The sequence below is a fragment of the Pristis pectinata genome, chromosome 14 (assembly GCF_009764475.1).
Source record: "Pristis pectinata isolate sPriPec2 chromosome 14, sPriPec2.1.pri, whole genome shotgun sequence".
NCBI lineage: Eukaryota > Metazoa > Chordata > Chondrichthyes > Rhinopristiformes > Pristidae > Pristis > Pristis pectinata.
This window is the reverse complement of record NC_067418.1, coordinates 18,772,426-18,795,835: the sequence shown is the minus strand read 5'-3', so window position 1 is coordinate 18,795,835 and position 23,410 is coordinate 18,772,426. Positions and strand designations below refer to the sequence as shown.

The window sequence follows — 23,410 nt, the reverse complement described above, 5'->3', positions numbered from 1 at the left end:
AATACCTGTTACCTTTGGATTCTGTCATATGCTCTCCTTATTTCATCCCCTTATTTCAATTTATGTTCCCAGATTTAAGCTGACGTGCAACCTAAACTATTTTACAAGAACATAAAAACAATAAAACTGGTGACTGAATCTCACATGTTATATGCACTAGTTAACGAAATTTTGTTACTGAAACAGCAAAAAATCGACCTTAGTTTTTGTCCAAATCACATTGTACGATTCACCTTCAAGTACTTCATCTGCATTATGTTTTTTAACCTCGCCTTTATAAGAAAAATAAATAAGGATACAAAGAAAAACAAATGACTGTCTCACATATGTTATAAGTCATTGACATTTTTTATGCGAACGTTAAATTATGAATCACTCTGGGCTTTACCTCGCAACTTACAAGAAGTTGTGAATCCCCACTGCTCTTCATAATTTTAAGCATTTAAGTGTGGTGATATGAAAAGGAAATGTACACCATATGCAATTTTTAGAAGAATTAACTGAAAACCAACTGAACCCTTGGTATAAAGCTGGATTAGGGTACAAAGTATTTCAGTTCTTATCACTTATTTTGGTCTTCAAAGCTGCAGAATGAAACACTTCCAATTTCAGTAAGCAGTGTCAGTGTCAGCATTAAACATTCCCATGTTACACAGAGTACAATTGGTTCAAGTTCTCTCTACCCCAACATTTGGCAGTAACATACCCTGCATCAGTAAAACATTTTTTTTCCTATTACCAACATCAGCCAATCTGTAAACTCAGTGAGCCATGAGGAACACTTGATAGATAATTAGGTATTGTTTTGTCCTCTAGGCACATGTTCATTAGGAACTAGGCTGGCACTGTTCAACTATATTACATACAAGTTCTTTACAATACATAAAGAAATTGTTATCCCTTTATTATGAGCTGAATTTGAACAAGGCTTCTAAATGTAAAACCATTACTCTTACTGTCTATATCATAAACATCTGAGTCCAATTTTACTTAAACTTTCTCTAGATGTATTTCTATTGCAAATAACTTGCCACTGTACCTGTTATTTTTAAGAGTGTAAAAACACTATTTTTTTCATTTAGACATCACAAATAGGTTTACTGACACCGTTCACATGTTAAATATGAACATTTTCTATACTAGGACGTGAATCTGGATGATGTACATTGCTCCATTCACTGAGCAGTAATTGGTTTTATTAAAACACCATGGGAGGAAATTATTCCTTTCCCTTTAAGTATAGTACTTCTACTTCATGTTAACATTGCAGTGTTCTGTGGAACGTGAAAATACTTTTGGGGAAGTTACAAGGAGAGGAAATCAAGGAATTAACAAAGGGACTAAAGGACAAAATAATTTCTGTAGTTTCTATCCCATGCCATTCAAAATTTACTGCCCCATTACTCTCCGATTTTACCACATTGTAATTATTCACGATTTTAAAATGTCACCATATATTGCTTTCCTTCCTCCAGAACAAGACTAACCAAAATATGAAAGACTTTACACACCAATCTAGGCAATTGTACTAACAAGAAACTCAGCTGGACGGATCATGAATGTTCCAAGATCAGTATGCAGTCTGCATTGTTACTTTATTTCAGCCAGGTGGCAATAGTCATGTTAGAATGTACTCCCGCACATTCAAAATAAGGAAAAGACAACGCAGTAATGGGGACAAATCTATGGCAATGCATTGTACACAAATCTGTACAATCCTTACATGAATATCTTTAGCCTCAAGGAATGTGGCAGAGAGATTTTTGATATTCTGTCCCATGAAGACACTGATGCTCGCACTGGTTGTAGTTTATTACCAAGGTTGGCCTTTTCTTGTAACAAGCTACATGTGAGGAATTCTGATTTCACAAATCTGCAGTGAAGCAGCAAAATCAGGTGGCAACTGTACGGAGGACAACAATGAGAGAATCATAAGGGTGAAAGGGAGGACCTTCGGGATAGACTGAATGCCTCTGAACTGACGATAGTAGTGGTACTAATGAGTAGTATGTCTAAGTTTAGGAGAGAAGAATTTTACAGGTATTGTTTGATGATATAAATTATTGACTAAAAATGGATTAACACATATAGGTAATTTTCTGTGAAGTTTTATCATGTATCGTAAGCTTTAAGTTAAAATGTATTGAAACTTACGGTTTAAAGATTTATTTTGAGGCCTGTTGGACATTTGATTACCTTGTGACTTTAAAGTGCAACTAGTCTTAGCCAGTTTCTTATGGAAAACGATCAAATAAATCCTGTCATTTTGTTTTCAGGGGTCTCACTGAGCAGGTTTACACAAGTTCTTGAATTTAATATGGAGTTTGACAAAATCGCCCCACTTCCAGTTATACATTGACATACCAGTGAGGTGATGATACCTTTACCGGATGTAGTATGTCCAAGCTGGAGCATATCCATAGTTTTGTGCCTCAAATAAATGCTGTTCACAGAGAAATACAGCAAAGTGCAGAAACGCAGTCGTGTTTAAGGCTTTCATATTCTGGGTAAATATGAGTATGTCTGCAACTAGAGACTAGCATCATGTACTGGAGTGTTGTGCCGAGAATCACACTTTAAGGAGGATGCAAAGTCTTCAAAGGGAAGGATCAGAAGAGATTTACCTGAATGGTACCGGGGAATAATAACCAGTTACGTAATGGGGCTGAAGGCGCTGGTGCTGTTCTCCTTAAATCAGAGAAGGTCGAGAGGTTGTGTGGAACTACTTAAATGGCCTTGATCGAAAAAGTAAGGGGAAAAAACTGTTTTCTTTGGCAGGTAGGTAACCGAAGGCAACAGAAGGAAAACGATCGAAGGCGATTGAAGAAAACTGTTAAAGCATACTGAAAAAGCTTCCGTGAACTGGAATGTGCTCCTGAAAGGGCGGTAAAAGCAGACTCATAGGGACTTTGAAATGTGAAATAGCTAAGTACGTGAAGGGCCGTTGCGGAAAGAGCCGCAAAGCAGACGAAGGCAAGATGGGCCGAACGGCGTCTCTCCGTTCCATGATTTCTCTCTTTTTAATAAGAAAAAGTCCGTCAATGGTGCAATGTGCAAGTTATTGTTAAACCCAATTCATATAAAAAGTTCAACAGCAATAAACGTTATTTGATAATTGTAAACAAACGTTCGCAATGAACTTTCAATTCCTAATTAACAGAAACAACGCAGCACAATTATGAATCACAGTTGCTTATTATTTTCCTGTCTGTGCGTGTGACTCCACGCCCGAAGCCGCATTACAGGAGTAGGAATAAACTACAGAGGATCTCGGAACATGGTTACCTACTCGTCCATTTGTCAGTAGGGGTTGTGTAGTTACAATAAATAAAGTAACCACAAATAAATGAAATTTCTGTTGTGCTTTCCCTTTCTTATACCCTTAACACATTTCTGCCGACAATGAAGAGCACATATGTTGCCCTTCCACGAGCTGAATGTCTTCCTTTTACGTAAAGGGTGAGCGCTGATATGATTGCTGCGATGTGGCCTTCGCTACTATTTGTTAGGCACATGCGAAATTGTGCGGCACACAGCTGGGAAACCAGTCCCACCAGACACCCAAGCACCTGCATTAAAGCCAGTGCACCCCTGGGGTTTGGCGGGGAAGAGCTCCAATTCCAATGCAACTACAAGGAATAAAGAAACAGTCATGCATGGTTAATCCTTCTGATTACAGAATATAATTCAATGATGTAATTTAATGAGAACATTTTTGGGAAACGTGAAACTATTTGCATGATTCATGTGCCTACTTACGTGGTCTTTGTGTTCAGAGCATTGATATGTGTGTGCGCATTCTCGGGTCACTACACCTGGAATACTAAGTGCAGTTCCAGCCGTCACACGATATAATCTATCCAGGTACTAGGAATTATGAAGCGACCAATGAGACCCGACTGTTAGGGGTCGAACTATGAAAAGTAATTAGATGTTTTTCTAAACGAGCAACCCAGAAAGGACCGCACAGAGACCTGGGAGAGAAAAGGCGGGCTGCTTCGGGATAACCTTAACAGTAGGCATTCGAACTGCAGGCGGGGAGCGAATATTGTCAGAGTTGGGCATTCCCTACTTTAGTTATAAACACCGAATGAAAACGAACAGCTTTATTCAATGTTTCTAATTACCGGAGAGGGTCTTAAAATGAGGGGGCAGAAGGAACATCTGAAGTGGGAATAAAAATGTCTGGGACCCTTTCTAGTAGGCAATATAAAAAGACACCCGTTCAAGGTCGTGAAGGAACTGTTAACAGACAAAGTGTTTATTTGCAGACAGTACTCAACAGCTGAGGCAGGTTGGCAGGAAGGGAAGTTGAACCCAGGACACCGAACTCACATTGCAGCTAAAGAGGGATATTCCAGCCAGCGAGTAGGAAGATGGCAGGGCTGGTACTCTGATCAAAAGGGTCAAAGATTCTTTACCTCATCTTGATTTGCGATTGATACGTTGCAATTATTTCCTGTTGTCAAATGTTGTTTTTAAAGGGATGCAAGCTGGTACAAATTGAATAGTCACACCATGTGCTCACGTTTCAGGAAGCGTTTGGATGCATCCAATTTCACCACAAATGGTGAGCAGTGTGCATCTGAAATCGGAGAAATGGTCGCCAGCCTGGGTGCACCCGCAGGGATTAAGCAAAACCGGAATTGAATTTATCAACCCACCTGTGTTTTAACACAATTTATTCAGGCGCGCCGAAGTGAATGTAGAGATTACAGTTTCGTCAGAGTGCTTGTGAGCAGTTTGGATGACGGTTGGTGCAAAAATTGGAATGCAACCCAACATTGGGTCGGCAATCTGACTGCCAAGCGCTTGAAATGCACAGACAAGGGGAGCGGATTGCTTTCCTGTTTGCAGGTGGTTCAATAGACCAGGTTCCTCGGTACAAAGACCCAGATCACAGAGCACAGCGCTGTGCGGCAAAGGAAATGCCATCCTGAACCTCAGTAGTTAGAAAAGGCTGGAATCTATTTTAAGGAAGTGGTAATGATTGGATTGGACAAAGTCAACATGGATTTATGAAAGGGAACTCATGTTTGACAAATCCATTGGTGCTTTGAAGTTTAAAATAGCAGAGTAGTTAAGTGGGGTGGCGGGTGGAGGTGGGACTATGATGCATTTGGATTTTCACTGGGGCTTTGATAAAGTGCCATAAAAAGGATATTGAACAACATTCGAGCACTCCAGATTAGAGGCAGTATGCTAACGTGGATTGCCAATCAGTCATGGACAGAAAACAGAAAGTAGGGATAAACGAGTCAATTTGGGGGGGGGGGGGGCGGTGGTGGTTGGGGGCGATGACTAGTGGAGTGCGGCAGAGATCAGTGCTTGGTCTCCGGATACTCACGATCTGTGCCAATAGCTTCCATGAGGGGATCAAGTGTAACATATTCAAGTTTGCTGATGATCCAAAGATGAGTGACCGTGAGAGTTGTGAGGAGGATGAAGAGAAGTTTCGGAGGAGGGGGTATATAGACAGAGTAAATGAATGGGCGAGGACATGGTGGATAGAATGTAACCTGGACATTTTGAAGCTGTTCACTTTGGCAGGAAAAAAAAGTAGAAAAGCAGAGCATTCCCAGATAGTGAAGATTGAAAGGTATTCAATCAGAGCGACCTAAGTGGCCTTATACACAAATCACCGAAAATTAGCATGCATGGAAATAATTAGAAAGGAAAATAATTTATTGGCTTTTATTGCAAGATAATTTGAGTAAAAGTGTAAATTGTTTAGTGAGACACCCTAGTGAGACAGCAGCCGGAATATTATCTAGAGGTCTGGTCTCCTTACGTTAGGAAACATATACGTGTGGTAGAGGGAGGGCAACAAAGGTTCACCAGATTGAGTGCCGGGGGATTATCCTTTGAAGGGGCGATTAAACGGACTCGGCCCTTCCTCTCCAGACTTTAGAAGAAAGGGAGGTGATGCCATTGAAAGATGCAAAATTCTTTAAGGATATTACAGAATAAGTATATCCGCCCTGGCTGGGGTGTGTAGTTGGGGGGTTGGGGACTGGGGTCATAGTCTCAAAATAGGGGATTAGCCACTCAGGACTGAAATTAAAAGTAACTTCTCCTGTCAGAGGAAACGAATCTTTGAAATTCTCCACCCAGGAGAGCTATGGAGGCTCAGTCACTGTAAATAGGTTCAGTATGTACGGGTATTTGATGGTCGCCAAGGACCGGGTGGGTTGTAGAGCCCGTTTCTGTGCTGTAGGACTCTGGGACCCAATTTCAAAAAAAAAAATCCAATGATAAAGTGAATCAGTGTATAGGGAGTCAGTACAGGAGAGTAGTGTTGAAGTGAAATATCAGTCATGATCTTATTGAATGGCGGAGCAAGCGAGGCCAAAGTGCCTATTCGTTGTTTTTATTTCTTATTTTCTTATGCAAAGAGGTCCGGGTAGCGCATAATCTGGGAGTCTGCAATTAGGTCCTGGGAGCTGAAGAACCTCTTCCAAGTTCTCAAAGTATGGGAGAGACAGCTGACTAGGATCTTACATGTAATCTTCATGTGTGGAGTCAAAAACGTTTGTAGTGCTGCGATAGACGCCCTTACAGATGTGTTATTCCTTCTTCGGTAGGTGATATCCCTCTGCTGTACTGCGAGTCTGACTCCTAACAAAGTCCAGTTTCAATGAGTCCGGGTGGTTCCCTGATCACATGGGAGCACCAAACCTCTGTTTCAACAGAGCATCGTATGTTTTCTTACATACTCTTACTCTAACCTTCAGTCTTCAATGAATAATATGGAAAACTGTAGCACCAAAACGAAAAGAAGAAAAATTACTTTAATTTCCTTGTGACACCATGAGTGTTTCTGACGCCAAATATAAAGTCTACACATGGAGCCCTGGTCAGCTGGCTCTCCAGTGCATTGGGAACTCTAAACATCTGTTTCAAAGTGAGATGAAATAGACCGCTTCCATCTTAACGCTCCTATGCTAAAACAAAGCCAACAAGATGATTGTGTTTAACTCTGCTCTACGAACACCCGGTTGACATCTTTAAGGAACAGCAAAAACCTGAGCTGATATGATCGGAATTATGCTTAGTTTGGTATAATCCCAGTGTGTGCTATGAAAGCTTGAAATCACACTTGCAAAATTTTAAATCCATTGAATCGATGGCAAAATGTTTCTGAAGCAAAACGCTACAAATTTAGATTGCACTCTACGGTTTAACTTACAACACCAAAGCAGAGCGCAAGAGAACCAATTTGCCTGAATTATAGTAGGGAAATATGGGCCAACGCTGATCCAACGAAATAATTGGTAACGTTCAAATGTTTATTCTCTGTTTTGAAGACGTTAAAAATGATGTATTGTGTTTGTATAGGTGCAGTCCGTGCGCAGATGTTTGTACCTTTCTGTTGCACGTAAATCAGAATCAAAAGTTGAATCACTTTTAAAATATTTAGGGAATATGCCGCAAATTCTTCTGTGTTTTTGAACAGTTGTATTCGAAAGGCAATCGAAGAATAGTTTCCACAATTTTATTACGGTTAACGACTAAATCTTTACAACAAATACACCCTCAAGGCAAATCCAGATGACTGCAATAGTTCCAGAATCCAGTATAAGTATATCGGTTTACACTACGGTGAAGCTCCTCACAACGCACTCTAAATTATCTCCACATTGTAATTGGGTTGATCAGTTTGTACCATTCATGATACTAGGTGAGGTTGTAACAACCCAAATTCCTACCAGTAATATAAGGGGGGGGGGGGCACATGCTGTGGAATATATGTAGTGATTTTCAATTAGAAGTGGATGAACGCAGGCTAAAAGACGGGTTGGCAAATCTCGATCTACCCCGACTGCGGAATGCGAGCCATTTACATTATCTGCATGTAAACCGACTGGCTTTCGTTTAGTGATATCTTTGAAACACGCCTACAAATCAAGTTTTCATTGTAAAATCTTTTGAATGATTGTGAGAGTGAAGGGCTGGGAGCGGCTCCGCGCTGCACGTCCTAGGAGTGGGTTTCTTTGGGGAGATTGAGGACACATGGGATAATGACGCATTTTCTCTTGGCATTTTCCGCTCCTTAAATCATAGGCTGAGCGGTGAGCGAGTTCCCGGCACCACTTTCACTGAGAAAAAACGCTGATAAAACACACATTGTCACTCTGCTCGCTCTGGACTGGGTTCCCTCTCCTTCACATCCTTTCCGCAAAAAAAAAGACTTTTTTTCTTTGTTGAGCCGGTCAACTATAGAAACTCCACCGTGGAAATCTGCCTTGGTTTTTCAATGCGCATTATCGTAGAGGCTGGAAGGTAAGAGGGATCCTTGTTCAGAAGTCGGTCACTCTGCGATAGGAGGGGTAGGTGGGTTGGACCTTGTTCTTTTGCAATCAGTTTGTCTAGTGCCTCCTACATTGCAAATATGAGTACACTTCGAAAGTGCTTCATTGGTTGTGGAGCCCTTTAGGATATTCCGAGGTCGTGAAAGGCGTTAAGCGAGAGTCTTGCTTTTCACAATGATCCAAGAAGTCAGATTCGTACAATGTCCGAGGCAGACATTGCGTTACAAATTCACGAACCGCAATCGAAAACTTAGGATAATGATTTGGTCCCCACTTTTCCTGATGGATAGATAGCAAGATTCCTCAAGATTTTTTTAGAGATCCCACTATATAAGACAGTCCAAACAGTTAAATGCACCCACTTCCTCGCTCTCAATATGAGACAAGCCCAGTGTTCAAGGAAATAATGAAGGTTTTTGAACAATCCAAATTATGGCACTGTAAAACAGCTGTGTGCATGTCTTAAGGGAAATTAAAGTAACTTTCCTTCTTTTCGTTATGACGCTACAATATCACATATTAACCATTGAAAATTACAGGCTACAGTCGATTGTGTAAGATGCTCGCTTCATTTCGTTTATGTATATAACCAGCTACCTTCCACAATCAATGATTGTGATGCTTATTGTTTCCAAAGAAAGTGAAATATATAATCAGACAAGATGGAATCAAATTGAAGTAAAGATACACGGCCTTACATATTTCAGAAGGCACTGTTTTCTTGCATCGTTAAGTGCATATTGTGTCAGCAGCAAAATCAGTATAAATTGTGGCACACTCGCCGTCCGTTGCGAGTTTCTATGACAAAAACTCGTCTGCCTGCTGAAATACGGAACGTTAAGTAGCCCGCGGGCGGATTTCGAAAGCTTGTGCCGAAACATGTATCTTACAGTGAACATCAGAAACGGTTATCTTCATTTACTGGATGAGGAAGGTTATTTGAAATAATGAACTATTTCACAACATCTTGCTATGAGGGGGTTGAGGTGTGTGTGTGGCGGGGGTGGGGGTGCGAGACGACCAAAGATGCCCGACAGAGTCCGCCAGCAGCCCTCCTGTTGCAGATACATTGTCGAAACTAGTTAGGAAACAGTCGGGGTTTAGCAGGAAATGACGTTATTTGGTAAACAACATCAATGTATTCCGATAGGTTTGACAGATATTATCAAGTAGGAAAATGTCAAATCATTTTTTCCTTTCACTCTATTCGCTTTTCTCGCTTTCCCTAATGAGGCAAATGTAACTGGAAAGTTGAAAAAAGTTGCATCGACGCTTCCTATCAAAATGCAGAATTTGTAATTGATGTCTACCAATGTGCATTTTTATTTAATCCGTAATGAAAGGCAGGTCAAAGAAAACAAATATTAACCTTAAACTGGTTGAATTATGCTATTTCTCTGAAGTAAGGACTGCACTAGGCAAAAGACGCTGGAGGTACCTTCTCTGCCAAATGGCAACGCATGTATTGATTTGGAAGGGACGGGATATATGCAGAGTTCAGTCGACATTGATGGACGTCAAATGAACAGAATATTTTTTATATACCTTACGTAATATAAAATTGCCTAATGCCAAGTTGCATTATTTCCCATACACGGATGATCTCGAAGGCCCACACTAGTTTTGGAATCAAAACGCAGAAGAAGACATAGTTGGGATCCTGCTGACCGAACTTGTGCCCCGAAGGCCAAGCCATCTACTCAAGACTGTAATGTCTTTAGTACATGATTGACAGATAATTATGATTGCCGTGGTTTAGGAGTATGAGTGCTGTGAAGTCTTGAACCTCTATTGTAGTTGCATAGTACATCTTAAAGATTATTGCCACATCACATTCCCGCTGCAATTGTATTTCCTTTGTTTGCCACATTTATGAAGACTACATTTACATACGGGCGCTCTCTTAATCGGAACAACAATCTAAATAAATCCCGATGAGAAAATTATAAGTTTCCCAATTGTTATGTTTCGAACTAAACACCAGAACAAGGGTGTAGAAATGCCACATGCTATCAATTCCGATTAGATGGAAATATCCAACCATTGCCAAAAGTTCCTCATGTTTGTTCATGAAGAAGCTTAGGCTGCGTAGAAAGATGAGTTACCTTTTTTTGTTGAATGAAGCCAGGGTGTTAGGGGTGTGTGGCGGGCGAGAGGGGTCGCCGTGGTGGTGACGGAAGAGAACGTCGGAAATTTATCCTCTATTTCCATGCCAGTTGGAATGTTGAATTTTGGGAAATTTTCTTGAAAAGCTTACCAACATAAACTTCAATATTTGATTCAGCAATAACATATACTCCCAAGAAAGCAGTATACCTGGAACATGATCATGATCGATTAACAGGAGCTCTTAACGATGTTTGTAGGAAACCCTAGAGTTCTCACAGACACCGAAGAATCGGGGAATATCGAATTAGTTTAGATATAAAGACACAGTATCCAGAAGACGACAGTCTTAATCTCAGTACTATGACACCGAACAATTTTAGAGCTGGTTATTTATCTACAGATAAACACGCGCACGTCTGTTTTCTTAATGAGACTATTTTAAAGTTCTTTCGATTAATTCTTCAAACACTGCGGCTCGACAATTTGCTTGTTATCTTCCCGTTTTAAATTTGCCTTAGCTAAAAGCAGCGCCACGTAACACAATTGTGTAAAGTTATAAATTAAATTGTATGTGGATAAAATAATCTACAAACCTCTATGGGAAGGTAGCGTTAAGTATTCAATTGGTATTTTTCGATAACTTTTAAATATAAATTACTGAAAGGGATACATTACTGTAGTTACTTGCAAATGTAAAAATACTTAGGTTTATCTAAGTCTTGATTTCTCCAAGTTCAGACCATTAATTAGCACAGACTCAGGTAGTGGGACACAAGAAGAGCCAAGTAAAATAGTTTCTGCATCTCGTCATTTCTAAAAGTATATACAAATAGAACAAAAGGTCCGAATGTGGGATTGATAACATTGCAATAAACTGCCACTTTAAACGATCATTCGGCAGCAAGCGATCATATTGTTAAAATGTACCGGCACTAAGCAGAACTGGCGCCATTTTCACCAATATCCAAATAAAGATTTTTAGAGGGAAGAAAAGGAACTTATTGGTAGACACAATTCTTGGTTGTAAATTATTAGTTGTAAATCGCCTTTTTCATTTTTGTATAACATTTTCTGACGAGATCCCGACTTTTAGTGCATTAGATGTAATGGTTGGTGACATTTTAACAAATATTGCAAATTACCCGTTATATTTGCTCTGGTAAAGACCGTTTGGCAGCAATATTCGTTTTAGGTAGGAATGTAATTCAATACTCCAAAGGATTAAGGGATGAGAGGATTACTAAAGAGTGTATTTTAGTCGTAAAGATATATCAAATGTTTCCTTTAATTCTGCTCTTGTTTTTGTTCAGCTAAAGACAGCCCACTGGGAGAGTCGGAGTTGCCCCAGAGCTCAGACCCTGCAGTGATGGAGAGCCCCTACCTCAGTGTTAAAGAGGCAGCAATGAAAGGAGCCAACAACGAGCTGCCCAGTGCCATGGAGAAAGGTGACAACGACAGCAACAAGGGCAAGAAACGTAGGAACAGAACCACCTTCACCAGTTACCAGCTGGAGGAACTGGAAAAGGTTTCCAAAAGACTCATTACCCGATGTTTATGCCAGGGAACAGCTCGCACTGAGAACTGACTTGACAGAAGCCCGAGTGCAGGTAAAGAGTGAGCGACGATAAAAACAAATGGGGGAATGGGGACTAGCATTTAGCAATAATGCAAGCAACACTATCCTAGTGATTTGAGGGATATCAATAACACACAAAAAACATATCAAAGAACAAACCTTATGAGAACTTCAAATTCCATTTATTTACTTAGCGTCTCAGAGGAAACACTGTAGCTTCCCTATTAAACCGTCCTCCACATCGGATGGGATAAAATTGCCCGCAGTTACTCCCAGCGATTCGTGGTCCGATTAGGGTTAATGTTCAAACGGTTCAAACAATTTTCTAAACGATTTTACATTGTTCATTGCGCAGAATCCATGAAGTAACATCCAGCATATTGCTTAAGGATCAACTGTAGTACATTATGGAAAACGGACTGGACGTATTGATGCAGCATTTTCCTATTGCTGTTGAGGGAATGGCACTCTTTGCACATTTCAGTTAAAATAAAACGGAAACAGGTGTTGAGATTTAAGGAAGGTTCAGTGTGGCCAGTTTTTATCAGGTTCTTCAACGTCTTCAAAACATTATCTCTAACTGAATTTCGTCAGTTTTACAGATTTACCACTAAGTTTCAATAGATCGTCGCGGAAGCTTTCTGTTCAAAATAAAACCCTACGGCAAGCAATATAGCATATGCATTTGTAATAGTAACCCGAGAAGCCCTTCAAGGAGCTTTTTAAAAAAATATTCCAATGTTGTATTTGAGTTATTGCAACTTGCTTCACGCGTAGAAAGGACCCAAGAAGATAGTCCTGCAGTGTAACAATAGGCGTTAGTCAGGAATAACTTATGCGAAATGTGTAAAGTTGAGCGCCAATGTTTTCAATTTCGCAGGGAGTCAATGATAAAAGCGATTTATATATATGAATAAATGTTTAGCGGGATTACAAGCTCCTTGGGTCACGTTGTATTGGGCTGGAAAAGGATCTAAATTGAATCTGACAGTGGATGGACCCGCTCCTGGTGCGGAACGGAGATTTCTCGGCACTGCAGACAGTATAAGTAGAGTTACGGCATTTCAAGCCAATAGATGGATAGCAAGGCTGGTGATTGGGGAGGGGGAGGGATTTTCCGCATAAACTTGGGGCACTTCGCATTTGTGTGAATCTTAGCAACCATCATTAAGAATCTTCCCAATTATAATCTCGCTTCATTCAATCCCTGGAATTTAAAAAAACAACGCTATATATAAACTTGCACTTCGCTGGATTTTTATTTAGAATTGTTATTGCCATTGCATTCGCTTTATGTTCGCTTCTCTTTCTATGAAACTCGTCTCCAATTCCAGACGATATTCAATTTAGATAAAAATCCATCCACTCTCACAGTCTTTGCAACGATAAGCATTTTTACAATATGTGCGCCCTACAAAGTTTTAAACTCATTTTCATTTAGTCCCATAAATGCTTTTGAAAACAAACAAGTCCCTTTTCCACAGACACCAGTTCGCCCGAACACTGGTACACTGTGCTGATCTGTTTGCGTAAGTTGTAATAATGAAACGGAGTGAAGGCCCATATATATAGAACTCCATCAAAACACGGGAATTAAGGGAAGTCAAGGCAGGAAATTAAACATGCAATGAAAACATACTGCAGCTTAAGACCTTCCCATCAAGTGCTTGTGTTTCCGATCGTTTTAGAGATAAAAGGTATCTGCTTTCAGTCTTGTGTTTCATGGGTTCTCTTTTTGAATATCCCTCCCCGTTTGAAAACCATCTAAACTTTCACAATTTCTAATCAAACCGAGAACGAGATCTCACTGGAACAGTTTCTTTTACCCTGTTGCTTTTTCAACGCATAAAAGTAAAAAAAACACGCGTTGAGTCTCAAGCCTTGGATTTCTACCCGAATCTATTTGCGCTGCGGGGCAATCACAATCCTAATCAAAGTCAAGGAATGTGTTGATTATCCACTGAAGCAGACATTCACTATGTAACCTTAATGCAACTCAAAAGTACAGCGCCTCAAATCATTCACTGAGATGTGTAACGCATTCTTTGCTACATCACCTTTAGTAGAACAACATTGTCTTTTAATCGCTGCAAATCTTTTTCCCCGTTCTGATTTTCGAACGAGGAAGTTCATTGAAGGGCAGTTAAATTCGGGTTCTAAATAACGTAGACATGAGCTAACCGAAAGGATAATGCTCAACATGGTATCAATTTGAAGGTATACAAGGTTTGCATAAGTTGCTACTCTGCACGATTCCACGCATCCACATACAATGCTAGGGCCCAGTTTATAACTTACTGCAGATCTTTACACCCCCCCTCCAAAGAAAAATGCAACAGTTCACTTACTGGAGGTTGGGCTGTTCGGGGAAAAAAGTAGAAACAGGTTTCTAGGTTTTAGTTTTCCACGCGAAAAAATTGACAAGCAGGACTATGATCAGCGGAGTCGACAGTGTAGATTACTGCATGTTCCAAATTCACCTAGTATGCAACTCGATATTTATCAAGCCAACGGTTGTTAGTAAGCAAACCTCGTAGTTTAGTAAGCAAACCATTTGTCTTTATTCCTGTTGTAAATGAATTGTATCGCCATTCTAATGCGTGCGGTGATAGATTTGATTACCGGAGTTATCAGGCCATCTCCATTAAGCAGGCCGAAGATTAAGTGATTGTGAAAGTAAACGGATATCGTAGCCATCTCGCAGTGAAAAGTTCTCGTCGGCGACTGACTTAATAGAGTTACTTCAAAGGCAGCATCTTTCATGTTAAAGTGTGCAAGGCAAAGCAACTGAGGAAGTTAACCTGTACCCGGCCCTGATGTGATAGTTCGCTGAAGTCAGCCCTTCAATTGTATCCGCTTATTTCTCAATCCTGAAGTGCATTGGGATGTTTTCTCCACCTTAAAGGCTTTTGATAATTACAAGTGGGTAAAAAAAACTGTTAAATGATGTGACTGTTAACCTTTTACCAACTCTACTTGAAAATTGCAACCTTTCCAAAATAACATCATTGAAAATTATTTAGCGTCTAACCAGATTTATTTTAAAACAAGATGACAATTTATTCATAATTCATAATTTAAAAAATGGCGACCATAACAGGAGTCACTTGAAGTATATTGAAATTGAAGCCATTTGTTACATATACGGATTTAACTGTGGCAACGCTGGACAATTCGGTTAAGACTTTAACCAATCTTTTTTGAAAGCAGATTTTCTGCTTGTCAAATTTAATGTGATGTAGAACAGTGCTTGTTTCAAAGTAAAGTTCCCAGATTTAAGCAAAGTGTAGTTTAGGGATGGCGGTGCTTGCAATCTCCCGTCTGCCTGTATCCTGTAGGAAATGGAAATTACATCCCTTCTTCCACTGGCCTTAGGTTTGGTTTCAGAACAGAAGAGCTAAATGGAGGAAGAGAGAACGTTTTGGACAGATGCAACAAGTTCGGAGTCACTTCTCCACTGCCTATGAATTACCCATTTTAACCAGAGAGAACTATGCACAGGTAGGCATCGTGCATGCTTTTGGAATTAAATTTTGTAATAGCGTGATAAATTCGAAGTATTCTGTATACACCCAGTGTCCAGTAACATCTGCATCAACAATGTTTTGCCGTGGCACTGATGTGAATTAGGGTGAATGCCACTTAACTCCATTTAATAAATCACTTCAATTCTGTGAAGTGCTGAAATACTACCTTTTTATCCTTTGGCTTTAATGTGTTTGATTCTGCACTGGCTTCAAAGTTAAATGATGTTGCATCTGGTACAATAACTATTGAATTTCCTCTTCAACAGCAGCATGCCAGAATTCATCATCTGTACAGGATGGAATTTGCAAAACTGAAGCTTCTTCAGAGTTGAAGGAGGCAAATTATTGTGAATGATAGAGTTGGGATTTTGCACTGGCTGAGGTTATTTGTGCTAGGGAATGGTTACTACCAATCTGACAGCTTCAAGTGCTTCATTCACCAGATGTAGAATAAAATCAGATCTATTCTGCACTAATAATCCCATCCCATATATTATTTATTTCATACTTTACCAATTTGAAGTTCTAAACTATAAGTGGCTTATTTTTATTCTATTTTTGATGATGCCCAAAGTCTCCAATGTCTAGCATTTGAAGCAGCAGGTGAACTTGCAGCAAATTACAAATATATTACAAAAAAAAACTTGCAGTAAACATTAAGCTTCAATTTATCCATTCCCCCAGGTTTATCAAATGAAGGACTTTCCCCAAAGAAAACATATTTCTCCCCACACTCTCAATCTCATAACTGAAGCATTTTAAGCTGCTAGTTTGTTAGCTAATTGCACATCTAAATGCCTGGTTACCATCAGTAAACCAGCAGTGATTTTTTTTAAAGGTTAGAAGAGAGTTTTAATAGTTTTTGTTTTCTTAACAAAGGCTGTGGTTATACTAATATAAAGCTGAAGTAACATAGTCTAGATGTTCTCAGAAACAAAGTTTAATACATAATGGAACAAGTTAGGCTGAAGTTTCATTGTGTTATTATGCAAACTTTAATATGGTATCTAAAATTCCTTTCCAGTGTAATTGCTTGGATTATGAGTACTCTGTTATTCAAACATGCAGTTTATGATGACATCATGATCACCTTTAAGATATGATCAATGTGTGGAAGAGTCTGGATTCAAGTCCTGCTCTTGAGGCTTCACACAAGTCTAGACTGATGGTTCAGTTAATGGACTGCTGCCACGTCAGATGCAATTTTTTTTTGGGAGAGACATTGAAGCTCCATCTTCCCACTTAGTTGGGCTAAAAGATTGCACAATCCAACCATGAAGCAATGGAATTCTCCTGAATGTTCAGGCAAACATTTATCCCTCATTATCGCCTTGCTCTTTGTGGGAGCTTTTGCCCAAATTGGCTGTTGAATTTCCTGTACTGCAAAATCAACTGCACTTCAAAAGTACTTAATTGGCTGTAAACCTCTTGGAGTGAAAGACATCATGTCCAAATCTTTAATTCTTTCTATTTGAGTGGATTAGAGAAATGGTTTTCAAATCTTGGCATAAAGCAGTATAAATCAACAGTCATACATTATTGCAGATTCAAAAACCTTTTCACAATTTCTGTACAAAATATCTTGGTATTGGTATTGGTATTGGTTTATTATCGTCACTTGTACCGAGGTACAGTGAAAAACTTGTCTTGCATACTGATCGTACAGGTTAATTCATTACACAGTGCAGTTACATTGAGTTAATACAGAATGCATTGATGTAGCACAGGTAAAAACAATAACAGTACAGAGTAAATCTTTACCCTTTATCCCCAATTTAGTGTGTCTGCAGAGGTGCTTCTGTTTCAAAACCACATAGAAAATGCAGCATAGTATAAGTGGCATCAAATTGTGACCCACTTTCTGTTGAAAGCCTTGGTCATGAGGTGACAGATTAAGATTTCCCAAGGTGATTGGAGTAAAACATTTTTTTGAAAAAATGCAATGTGGTGAAACATGAAAGTAGTTATAATTTTATGTTTGATGATTTCTTTTGGGACAATGACTGAGAAACCTAGGCAATGCAACTGTATATTAACTTTAATTCCCAACAATTAACATGCCTAAAATTTTAGAGTCATACATCTGTTTTGAATTAGAAAATATACTCACGAGTATAGTTAGAATAGTTTTATTTGCACAAACAAACAAATAATAGCTATAAAAGATGGTCAATCAAGATAGACATTGTAAATAATACATATAACTCCCAAGAAAATATTCTTTAGGAGTTTAAAGGAATGTTGCTAATTTATGAATCACCATCATAATTGGCAATAAATTAGCTGAGACAAATTTGCTTTAAATGACTTTTAATCATTTCATAATAACATGAAAATATTTGTTTACACTTGTGACCAGTCCTGTTTCAATAGCTACTATTACTGAAACAAGACATTTGTTGAACCTTATTAGTCTCATACCTCACAGGAATGGTAATCTAGAAGTGCCCTAGGAACAACATTGTCTTCCAAATGTTAGAAATTTAAATGTCAAGATTAAATGCACTGTAACTCTTTAAAATAAGATCAAAACTGTTTACAAAATCAATTATATGAACTCAAAGACTCTAAAAGCCCTTTCTCAATCAGTAATAAAAATTCTGCAGATGCTGGAAATCAAAAACAAAGACAGAAAATACTGGAAATATGCAGCAGGTCGGGCACATCTGTGGACTGAGAAAGAGAGTTAACATTTCAGATCAATGAAGAAAGGTCTTGAAGAAATAAATATTGTTCCCTACTTAGATGCTGATCGACTTACTGCATAATCCAACATTTTCTATCTTATGTTGTTTTCCAATATGATTTCACCATTTTCAAGTATCAGGTTAGCCCAGACAGTAACTCCAGTTTCCAATTACACAATATTACAACGCAGAGCCAACATTTCACTGCACTAATGCTACTTTTACAGATAAGTCTATCATTCAGATCTGTGTGGTGTCAAGCTCAAGCAAAACTAAAAAAACTGCTTTTGAAGAGTTTCACTCTTTCATGGAGTCTGACCATCAATAAAAATTACATTTGCTTCAAATGAATGTTCCAGTTACAGCTTAACAGAAGCCTAAGTAAATCAGTCTAAGCTGACATTGCAACAAAATGGATGGTACTCTGGTTTTGAGCTAATGTTAGTCTCAAACTAATGCTAAATTAAGAGTAAATGCACTTTTACATTCACAGTTTTACATTTATTTGTGAATATATTCTTGTATTCCATTTGATACTGTAGTCAAGCAGTGCGAGATTTTCACTTCTGAGGAATCTCTCGGCTGCACTATTCAGCTTAAATTGAGCTTACAATTTTGGTCCTAAATGAAACCACTTGTAATGCTAATTTGGTTTAATTTTTTTGTGAATGTTGTAGGTAAAAATCTTTGATGCAGTTCCTGTAAGTTCTTTTTTATTGAATTCAATGGTTGAAATCACAGGCTGTGCAATTACAATTTTATAAGAAGCCATCCACTATATACAAAGCAATGTATGTGGACTGGCTCTCCGATCATCTGAGGATAGTGTAGTAGTCCAACTCTAAAAAAAAACTGAGAGACGCTCCAGGGGAAGGAAGTCTCAGCCAGTTTAGCTTTTGACACAATTTACAGATTTATCAGGTGAGGTTAATTACAATTCACACCCCTATTAAAGGGTTCATTCAAAACAAAATCCAACCCAAGGTCATCAAAATATTTTGCTGATTAAATCTGCACTAGCACACCATTAAGATATGACATACTAGGTGACAAAATTCCATTATGAAATTGCCTGTAATGATGCAAATTTGGTTTGAAGTTAATGTGTACTTTGTAGGTATAGATCAGGAAATCATAGGTATAATCCCTGTATTTTTCTTTCACTCCCATCTATAGCACATGATTTTGTGACAATCAATTTGGAAGATTGCAGGTTATGTTCAAAATTTCATCCTTTATGGTCTGGTGAACTGGGCACCAACTGCAAAGACTTCATTTACTCTAATTTAAGAGCTGTGGTTCAGGTTTGAAGCAGCAGATGCAGGGCTAGATGGTCCCAGCCGGAGATCAAATTCACCTGATGCAGGCACACTCACATAAGGAAGGTAATGTTTCGACAAGGGTATCAGTGTAAAGTAGGTGAAATTGACAAACCAAAGCAAAGGTTGGGGAATTTTAAATGTAAATTACATAGTGCTGGGTTAAGAATATTCAATTTGTATTTTTGGCTTAATTTGTGCCATTTCTTCAATATTTATTAACATTTAGCAAAATAGGGCATTTCTTATTATTTAAAAAGCAGTTAAGAAATACATTGACTATCAGCCCCTCTAAAGTGCAACAAAATCAAAATAAATCATAACAACAATTACAGGTTAGTTCAGGATTTATCTGAATCATTTTCTTTCATGTACTGTAATTGCATGACATTTTCCCCATCTCATTTCTGCTGTGCTTTTAATTTTCTGGTCTTTTTCACCACCATCAATGCCATTGATAATGGTATCCCACAAACAAATGGGATTGGCCACTATTCTCCATGAGCTCTTCGAAGGTTATTGTATGGCATTCTTCCAACAAAAGCTACATATAAATTCAGTATGGACAACATTTATTTCCGGCACAGAGTTTTAACAGATGAAAATAAAGAAAAGGTTTTCCAGGCAAGTCTTTGCTGGATGTTTTTTCCCCCCTATTTTAATAGGGTAAAATCAAAATGTGAGCCCTAAAAATCATCAAGCCAAGGCTGGCCTTGTTGACAAAAAGAGCCGCACTTCCATTTCAAGCAAGAAGGATGAGTTACTGTCAATACAACAGCTTCATGTTATTTGAAGAGATGCACTGACAGATCTAGCCAAGTTTCATTCATTTTATCTCATTGTAGAATTGCAATAAATACCAGATGAAAAAAAAATCACAAAATACTTGTGTTATTGGACAGCCAAGATATTGACAGCCTTAAATTAACTAAGGTAATTATTTTCCTACCTTGAGTTTGGGAATCTTAGATAGAGCTTTCCCGCAGCACTATCAATCATGAAATAATCAACTGAAACAAGATTCAAGGGCACACACTCCAGATTTTACTGTTATTCAAACTAGCCCTAAAATGTCACTGTAGAAAATAATACTTCTAAATACTTAATTTACATTTTGTTCAGAGGGAATTGTTATCAAATATTTGGGAAATTTGAGTAAATTAAATAGTGAAAAATACGTTATTATTATAGTCAAATTTACCTGGTGAATAGTTAAAAAGATTGCAGGAAGTTCATTCCAAAGAGGTACCTAGACTACATAATGCCACACATTAATTTTGTGCATGATGAATTGCAGCACTTTTTTAAAACCAGATCTGTTTTTGAAGAATATTTCTCTAGCTCAATCTTAACACTGAATTGAGTTATTCAAAACTAAAACAGAATCCAAAAGACCAGTGAAGTAGATTTGTGAAGTGAGATCTAGACAATAGTGAACATGATTTCATATTTAAAGTGCTGCTTTCAACTCCAGCAACTTGGGTTTAATCCTGATTTCCAGTGCTTTCTCCGTGGAGTTTGCATCCAATTTTCTTCCATATTCCAAAGATGTGCAAGTTGGTGGGTTCATTGGCCACTATAAACTGCTTTGAGCGTGCAGGTGAGAATTATAATCTGGGAGTGGGGTGGTATTGATGGGAATGTAGGGGGAATAAAGTGGGAATTGTGTAAATGGGTGCTTGCTGTTCAGTATGGACAGTGGGCAAAAGGATCTCTTTACTGTATCACTTGACTCTATGACACCAGGTATTACGATGAAACAGTAACATGAATACGCCATGTGTTTTAACAAACATTCCTCTAAACTCATTTTTTTCTTGTAAAAATCAAATTCATAGTGTTCTTAGGATATTATCTTTCTTAAGATAAGGAAGATAATATCCTAAGATAAGAAATCTTCAGATTTCCCTTACTACAAAAAATATTCCAATTTAAGCTTTTGACATCTAATCAACAGAAGAAAATTTTGCTGAGGAATGAGTTACTGGTTTTGATGCCCAATAGAAATATCCCTCACTTCAACCAAATGCATTAGATGCCATCAAACCACAGTAATTAAACTCTTCCAAGATCTGCATTGATTTGATTGATAGTGGAGTCCCAGGGTCAGCAGAGTCAGGGGAAAGAGCTTTTTTTTGGTTAAGGCGGCAACTATTTTATCAAGTTAGTGGAGCAGGTGGGCTGTCTGACATGCCCAGAGTGATAACACAGGCTATTTTAGAAGTGGCATCAACATTTGGATGCAGAATTTAAACAGCAAATCCCAATTAGATGCCTGAAGCTCAAGATTAGCAAATTTTGCAGCTATAAACAGAAAGAATCAAAGTGGGAAATACTGCCCACATTTTCAGATTAAGCAAGATTAAAATCACTTGAGTTGAATAAACACATGGAAATGGCCTTAATGGTAATGTTTATATAAAGCAGAGTTTGAGAGAAATGCAAGGAGTGTGTACAAAATGGACTAAATTGAGATTGGTTGCAAATATTATTAAAGTGCCTGCAGGAACTTTATTTTTCCAGTGATATACATAAAATACCTTATTAATCTAACACATGACTGACACTTGTTCAGATGACTTGATTGCTTTATCTACAAAACACTTGTCTTATTCCCTTCATAAATTGCTTTAAAATAAATTGCTTTAAATAGTTTTATTGTACAATTTGAGATGCCCATTGACTACCATTATTACCTCACTGATATGTAAATTGAGATCATCATCTATTGTACAGAATGGGATCACTGCATTTAGTCATCATTGTATAAACAAGAGGAAGAGCAACTAAGTAAATTGACAAAACAAGCCCTTACTTTCCTCTAAACCAAATTAATCCCTTTAAGGTAAAAGATTACAGCGAGTAAAAAAAAGGCAAAATCAATTGGAATCATGAGGAATGCAGAGCTTCTGATATCAGCACCAAACCCAAACCGCATTACTTCTCAATTCTTTTACAGAGATGCCACTATGAAATACTAATGATAAAGGGTTTTTTTTCTGGTAAAATTATAGTTTTAATTACCTTTGCAAAATTTGTTTTAATCAATATTTTCAACAAAATAATTTTATTTACTTTGGTGATGATCTCATGACCAGTGGAGAGTATTCTAATAAATTAAAATAAGCTTGGGTCTTGCCACTGTAACAAGGTCAAAACTATCAGTATTTGCCACCATAACAATGAAACTTGAGGATTTCTACATGTAGTTTAATACAGAAACCACTTACGTCATTGTTAGTAATTCAGTCCCCCTCTAAAGGTTATGCTGTCTTACATTCAAAGGAAATCTTTGGAACCAGCAAGAATTTTAGATACAATGAATTTATCTTGTTGTAAAATAGTTTGAAGATTATACATTTTTTGTTGGAAGTCCATTTGAATTATTAATGGATGCTAATCCACAAATACTGTCAAGAAAATTCTACGACCCTAAACCACTGGTTTTATCTATGAAATGTAGCTCTGATACATAATGGATTTAAGTAAAGACTACAATTTTACTCTTTAAAAAAATCAACTGCTATTTTAATTTTATTTGTTGTAATCTTTATTTTGAGTGTACCGTGTTTAAAATATTAGCTTAAACTCGTGCCTTTTCCTTCATGGTTTGTGCTGAAAGAAAGTTCTTCAATGTGGTTGAGTGTTCAGCCAACTTGATATTACAGCTGCTGAACCAAAGATCATCTTCAATCAACACAGCAGCAGCAACCAATGCCAGGGAGGAAAATCCATGCCAAAGAGATCAGTGGATCTTTCTGGGCAACTCTCATTTGAGCCAGATACAAGTGCCGTCACTTCACTGACCTGTCATTATTTTAGATTTTTCTCCAGCGCCTTTCTTTAAAAAGTAGGGGCACTTGTAACTGAGTGACATGGA

At 38.2% G+C, this 23,410-nt stretch overlaps 1 protein-coding gene across 1 annotated transcript in view; it reads left to right on the top strand.

The window, feature by feature from the left end:
* Positions 1–23,410, top strand: part of alx4a (ALX homeobox 4a) — a 34,680-nt gene that overhangs the window by 5,710 nt on the left and 5,560 nt on the right. The window contains 3 exon segments of the mRNA XM_052029351.1: positions 11,732–11,945; positions 11,947–12,028; positions 15,373–15,498. Coding sequence (XP_051885311.1) covers positions 11,732–11,945; positions 11,947–12,028; positions 15,373–15,498 — 422 coding nt within the window.